This window comes from Papaver somniferum, chromosome 7 (genome assembly GCF_003573695.1).
Source record: "Papaver somniferum cultivar HN1 chromosome 7, ASM357369v1, whole genome shotgun sequence".
Taxonomy (NCBI): Eukaryota; Viridiplantae; Streptophyta; class Magnoliopsida; order Ranunculales; family Papaveraceae; genus Papaver; species Papaver somniferum.
In genome coordinates, this window is record NC_039364.1 from 75,859,347 (window position 1) to 75,866,777 (window position 7,431).

Sequence of the window (7,431 nt, forward strand, 5' to 3'; positions counted from 1 at the left end):
AGCAATTTTCTAAGGAGTTCTTGGAGACATACATGTACAACAAGTCAACAAAGGCAGGGTTAGATAGGCTATTTGCTTTAGCTATCGGACCCCGGGAAACATTGATGCAATACACAGACAGGTGGCATAAGACATGTCAAGCAATCGGGAAAGTCAATCCAGAAATTAGCATTAACTGCTATAAGTACGGACTTGATAGAACCTCGGCTATCTTCGTAGATCTTCACAACCGAGCCCTGGATTCCGAAGGAAAGCTTAGGGTTGTCCAAGATCTCTACATCAGACTTGAAGAAATCCAGAAGGACAACCCCAGGGCGCAAGCAAAGACAACAACAGCTCCGCAACGAACAAATTCTCTGGAATCAATTCTGGAGATACCTAAGAGGAAAAATGAAGTCGGGGGAAGAACCAGCTCTCGAGATAAAAGATCCAAATATGGAGATGTCAAAGGCAGTGGAAAAAGAAGAGAATAATTTGTAGATAAAATCTACACAAAGCGAAACACAACATTCTCTCACATCTTAAGCAAGGAAGGAGCAAAGCCGGGCTTTCCTTACCCTAACACTAGAGGAAAGCAACCGGATAAAACAAAGGAGGCTAAGGCGTACTGTGAGTACCACCAGTACTACGGGCATACAACTGACACATGCTATCACATACGGAACACGATTCAGAGATTCATAGACGAAGGAAAGTTCATGAAGTATGTGCAAATCCAACCAGCATAGACTAAGGTAGCCCCAAGAAAAGGGTAGAACTACCACGGAAAATACATAAACATGATTACCTTCTCCAGCGGAGGCCAGGAGGAGCTACTCGAAGACATAATCGAGTTGGCTCGGAACAGAAGAAAACTAGAAGCCCACGAAGTATTCAAGCTAAGTGGACCACCCACTAGCACCTGGGAAGAATGGATGGCTACACCATTAACATTCTCAACAAGGGGCGTCAACCAGGAAGTCGAGATGCACAACGATCCACTTGTGATCACCCTACCAATACATGGGTGGAATGTTACGAAGGTCCTCATTGATGGGGGCAACTCGTTAAATGTATTGTTCTACGAACCCTACTTACGTTTGGGTTTGACAGATGAACAAATGGATTCGTCCACTTGCACAATATACGGTTTCAATGGAGCAGTCTCTATACCAAAAGGAGAAATCGTCTTGCAGTACGCGCATGACCCTTAGTAACCAATACAAGGTTATGTGTTGTGGAAGCACCTTCACCCTACAAAGTCATCATGGGACGACCATGGGTCCATCGGTTAAGAGGAACAACTTCAACCTATCATCAGTACCTTCGAGTCCCTACACCCATGGGTGAAATGGAAATCAAAGGTGATCAACAAGATGCAAGGCTATGCAATCTAGCAGAGATCAGACTCAACGAAGAAAGAGTTGCCGCACCACAACACGAAAGAAAAAGACGAAGGGCAAATGCCAACGAACTAAAGGATGGAGGCTTCAAAGTGCCCGAAGCCTCCTCAGTTCGAGAAGCAAGCACATCCGCAACACCAGTAGCGGATGTCTCCACCAAATGACAATTACAGAAAAGCACTCCTCCACGACCTCAGAAACAAACCTTCTCACCGGTGGAACCAACAAATAAAATCAACATCGGAACGGAGGCGGAACCAAATATGATCAACATTGGAACTTTACTAGAAGAGGATGGGGAGATGTAATTACAAAGGCTACTACGGTATTACGCAGATGTATTTGCGTGGTCAATGTAAGACATGCCAGGAATTGACTCAAATTTGGTCCCCCACCACCTTGGCTCAAACCATAAATGCCACCATTCAAACAACGTATCCGCAAGGTGGCAGATATCTACCAAGAGGCAGTAGATAAGGAGTTGCAAAAGCTCCTAGCAGCAGGATTCATACGAGAAGTCAAGTATCCCACGTGGATATCCAACATGGTCATTGTACCTAAGAAGAATGTAGGTGTACGCATCTGAATTGACTTTAGCAATCTCAACAAGGCGTGGCCCAAGGACAGCTACCCGCTGCCAAATATTGACCAGCTGGTCAATGCAACCGAAGGTCATCAGAGATTATCCTTCATGGATGGATACTCTGTTTACAACCAAATCTCCCTTGCAGAAGAAGATCAGGAGCATACTGCGTTCTTTACCCCACGAGGCTTGTATTGCTATACAAGGATGCCTTTTGGACTAAAGAACGCGGGGGAAACATACCAGCAATTGGTAAACAAAATCTTTAAGCATGGATAGGCAAGATACTAGAGGTCTACGTGGACGACATGCTAGTCAAGAGAAAAGAGGTGAAAAACCACCTGTCAGACCTAAGGGAGATATTTGAAGCCATGAGAAACTTTCACATGAAAGTAAACCCGGAGAAATGCACGTTTGGAGTAACCTCAGGAAAATTCCTAGGGTACTTGGTAACTAAGCGAGGAATAGAAGTGGACCCCGAAAGGGTCGTAGCAATAATGGAGATGCCATCTCCAAAAACATTAATGGAAGTACAAAAGCTAAATGGAATTTTAGCCTCCATGGGAAGATTCAAAGCAAGGTCATCGGAAAAATGCAAGGCATTTTTCGACACACTAAGGAAAGGAAGCAGGTTCATGTGGACCACGGAATGCGAACAAGCTTTCTAAAAAATCAAAGAGTACTTGACATAAGTACCCATCTTACAGAAACCGGAGCCAGGTGAGATACTCACTCTATACTTAGCAGCAACAAGCTACGCTGTAAGCGCAATATTGATACGAGACCAAGGACAAGGAGAAAAACCAGTTTACTACATCAACAAAACACTCAGCCCAGCGGAGCATAACTACACCAAGGTGGAGCAACTTATATATGCCTTAGTAGTGGGAGCACAAAAACTAAGGATATAGTTTGATGCACATACCATCTGAGTCTTCACGAAGGCTCAGATAGGTCAAATCCTCGATAGCACGAAGAAAATTGGAAGGGTGGAAAAATGGAATGCCATGATCAAACAGTTTCACATAATCTTTGAAACTTGAAAGGATGAGAAATCACAAATATTAGCAGACATTCTGGCAGACCTACTTCTCAGCGACAAAGCGGAGATAGACGACATCCAAGGAATGGGGGAAGACAAGCAAGAACCAGAAGATCAGCTGGAACCTCAGAATTCACGAAGATTGGAGATATTCGTAGATGACTCCTCCAACGGAGAGGGCCGGAAATAGGGATTGTAATAGCAACCCCCACCGGAGACCGACTCATCTACGCATTCAGGTTAGAATTCGAACAATACACCAATAACATCACAGAATATGAGGCGGTCATACATGGTTTACGCTTGGCACGGGAGCTAGGCTTATCAGATTTTCGATTGACTAGTGACTCACAGTTGGTCATTAGACAAATCGAACTCAAATACCAAACTTTGGATCCAGTGATATCTTCGTACTTAAAGCTAGCTCAGGAGCATGCGTCCTATATCAACAACGTAGTATTCGGGCATGTATGTCGAAAAGACAACAGACACGCAAACGCCTTAGCATTCATATCCTCTATGCTAAAAGACAGATATACCACCGCCGTGCAAATTGGAAGAATCTACGAACCTTCGATAGAAGGACCCATCTCAGACGCTGAGGAGACCTTTGCTGTCCAAACTCGGTCCATGAGAGAGGCAGATAAAGAAGCAAACGAAGAAATGAAAGAATCAGATGACGAAGATGAGGAGTCTGACAAGGACCAATCCATGTTTGACGGAGGCAACGAAGATGAAGCAAAAGATGATTGGAGGATTCCGATCCACCAGTATCTGGACAAAGGTACCTTACCAGCCGACGTTAAGGAAGAACGAGAGCTCGAATCAAAAGCAGCAATGTACAACCTTCGTGCTGGAATACTGTATAGGAGGTCGTTTCTCGTACCACTAATGCGGTGCCTCTCACGAACCGAAGGGAGGAAAATACTCCAAGATATCCACAGTGGAGATGCAGGCAACCACAGCGGAAGAAGATCCTTGGCGGTCAAAGCCAAAATGCAAGGATACTATTGGTTAACCATGGACGAAGATTAAAAGAACGTGGCTAAGCGGTGTGAAAGATGCCAATGCTTTTCCAGGAAAATCAAAGCACCAGCAACGGAGCTCAACTCAGTCATCAGCCCTTGGCCATTTGTCAAATGGGAAGTTGATCGTCGGACCCTTGATAGAGGGAACCTCAAAGAGAAAATACCTTATTATGACTATGGATTATTTCACCAAGTGGGTGGAAGCAAAGCCTTTGGAAAGAATTAGGGACACAGACGTCTTTAAATTCTTGGTTGAGCAAATCATATGTAGGTTCGGAATACCAGCCGCCATAGTCTCTGACAATGGCAAAAAATTGCAAGGAAAAAACATCCACATGTTGTTTGATACTTTCAATATTCAGAAGAACAAGTCCTCTCGTATATACCCTAAGAGCAACGGACAAGCGGAGGAAACCAAAAAAACCATAACGATGAACTTAAAGAAGAAGCTAGGCGCATACAAGAAGAGATGGTGTGAACAACTACACAACGTCCTATGGGCCTATCGGATTACAAGAAGGTCAGCTACGGGGGAAACTCCATTCCTATTGACCTACGGAGCCGAAGAAGTCATCCCAACAGAAATAATACTCCTAACGACGATAACGGAGGCATGGGAAAAGAACCTAACAACAGACCTGATGTTAGAAAAGCTGGATGACCTTGAAGAAAGAAGAGAAGTATCTTTGCAAAAGATGGTAAACTATCAATGAAGGTTGGCTCGGGAATACAACAAGCGGGCCATCCCTAAAAAATTTGTGGTCGAGGAATACGTACTACGTCAGATACCACCATACCAAAGAAATAAGGAGTGGGGAAAGCTATCTCCAACATGGGATGGGCCCTACATCATACACGACATTGCCGGAAAAGAGTCTTATTACCTAAGCACCCCCAAAGGTGAAGTATTACAACTTCCCTAGAATTCAATGTACCTAAAAAAGTACTACCCGTAAGAGAATGGTGATTACTCGGGAGAAGAAAGGAACGGGCAGTAGCCTACCATGTTCTATCCCTGATCAAAGGTATTATAAATCTTACTAATCAATGAAAGAAACTTTTTTCTAAAGAGAAATTAGTTTTGATTGATAAAATTGGGTTAGAATAGACACCCTCCGTCAGGATTGACGATGAGGCAAGGCAAATCATAACTGCACATATGTCAATCTCGGATCCTCGGGGCGAAGGCTCCTTTCATGAGGCATAAGAAAAAAATAAGATATCCCCTATAGAGATACCTTGTCGAACTAAAGAAGTCTTCGCGTTGAACGCATAGGGTTACATGAAAACTATTTCCCACGTAGGAGCCCTCGCCACCACGGTACCTTCTGGCCAAAGGATACTTAGGTAGGACGATGAATGTTCCACCAAAGGTTAAACATACCTTAGCACCTTGTGATGACTTGATTCTGCGACCAAAAAGACACAATACGTCTAAAACAAAATATGCATGCAATAATATAAGTAAAATAACAGTTTTACCAAAATATGTCTAACATGTTGTGACTACTCGTTTTCCCGTAGTCTACGTAATGTATACAGCTCATAGAATCAGATGCTAAGTAGTATTAATACTTCTGTTGAACTGATAATGCTAAGTAGTAAAAGATATTAAAGATCACAATAATAACAAAGAACTCAAATATAATGTAAAAGCTTCTAAGTTATCATGAGACACAAGAGATTACGTAGTTCGACATTTGTCTACGTCCACGAGGTAATGAGTGATTATTTTGTATTAAGTATGGTGGTTACAAAGATCTTAAATGCTTCCAAAGTAATAGAGAGAACTCAATTTGAAGTAAATACTGAAGTTCTAAACATTAAAGAGGTATAAGCTTAAGACTATATTTTCTCTCCTAGATATTGAATGCCCTTGTTTTTTTGGTGAGGCTTGGTATTTATAGCCCCTTCTTCTCCAGGTATATCTTTGCTGCCTTTGGGTCCATCGTCTGTTGATATACCTTTCATACACATTGTACCTTCGTTCACCGCTCTCCTTATCCAGTCGAACCTTGCCACCTCAGCTGACCCACGTTTCTTCGGGAACTCCCCAACCTTAGTATAGGTTGTACCTTCGTTCACCGCCAGCTTCTACCAATCGGGTTCTGCCACATAGTCTCTCTCCACGTGCTTTGGTTATGCGTGTAGATAAGGGATTTGGGCATTTAATGCTGATTAGATATCCCATCTACCTTTGTCCCTTCACCAGCTGCCTCCTTGTAGACTAGGCTTTTACTCTTCTGATCTCAACCGTCAATGCATCCTTCCTTCGGACGAGATAAAGTAGATCTAAGAAGGTATAGTTTGTAACTCAGGCTTCTCTGTATAGCAAGGGCTACACAGTTAACTTCTGAATACCGACACTAAGATCGTGACACGTGCCCTGCTGAATATTGGTCTTCACAGTTTGCCCCCTTTCTTTCATATTCTACCGTTTAGTAGGATTGGAAGAAAACTTCCATTACGCCATCATTTTGCACGTACCGATTGGGTGGTCCCTTCATGCAATAACTTCCCCTTGAATTTCGGGACATCCAAATTTTTGGATTCTTCAGCCGCCTATAAGAAGGAAACAAAGAGAAGGAATTCTCATTAATTCCTTTCTTTTTCGTCGAACTGTCGCTCTCCATCTCTTTTACTGAGATTTTTCTCCTGCTGCTAACTGCCCCATCTTCTCTTTGATTTCTCAAGACTCGGATTCAACCTATGGTTATACAAGTAAGTGATATTTTTTTTCCATTGTTGCCTTCATATTTCTCCATGCATGATTCTGTTTCTCCTCTTTTAATTGTTTGGTGTTGCTGTGGTGCTTGCATGTAAGAAATGTAGTTAATTTACCTTTGTTCATGTTGTATGAGAACTTGGGTTTCATCCTATTTCACGTTTGATGATAATTCTGCCATGATCGTTCTTCGTCTGCATCTTTGATTATGTGATGAATGATCTTCGATTTTACCCTATGACGGGTTTAAATTTGCTTCCCTTGCTTGGTTTAGTAAAACCTATGCCCAAAGTACGCTGGTTTTTCCCCCAAATTTGCTTTTTAGTCGACTGTGATTTTCCATCCGCCATTGATGATGAACTTTTTTCCCTTTTGATGTTAGGACATATGAGACTTCCAAAGAAGCATAAGCGCAAGGGTCCGAGGACCTCTTCGTCAACTGATCCGCCTCCGCAGATGGATCATCCTGATCCTACGCCATCTCCGCCTCCTGAGGACAGTGAGATACCTGCTGGTACGGATGTAGCTCTGATTCCTGAGGATGCTGAGGATCCTGGGGTTGAAGAAGCTGTTGTTGAGGACCTTCCGCCTCCTCCTCCTCATTATGAGATTCATAGTCTTCAATTGCGTGACAAGGATAGCTTTTCTCATCTGTCCATAGCCGAGATCAC

General features: G+C 43.0%; 1 protein-coding gene across 1 annotated transcript; it reads left to right on the plus strand.

Annotated features, from left to right (window-relative positions):
- Positions 1-3,526: 3,526 nt before the first annotated feature.
- On the plus strand, positions 3,527-4,042 carry LOC113294782. Its single transcript, XM_026543162.1, has one exon. It carries the CDS (start codon positions 3,527-3,529, stop codon positions 4,040-4,042), a length of 516 nt encoding a protein of 171 aa, XP_026398947.1.
- The last annotated feature ends 3,389 nt before the right edge of the window (positions 4,043-7,431 follow it).

Bases quoted from the DNA above. Each gene is read 5' to 3' on its own strand.
- LOC113294782 (XM_026543162.1), top strand. From the start codon at position 3,527: ATGCTAAAAGACAGATATACCACCGCCGTGCAAATTGGAAGAATCTAC.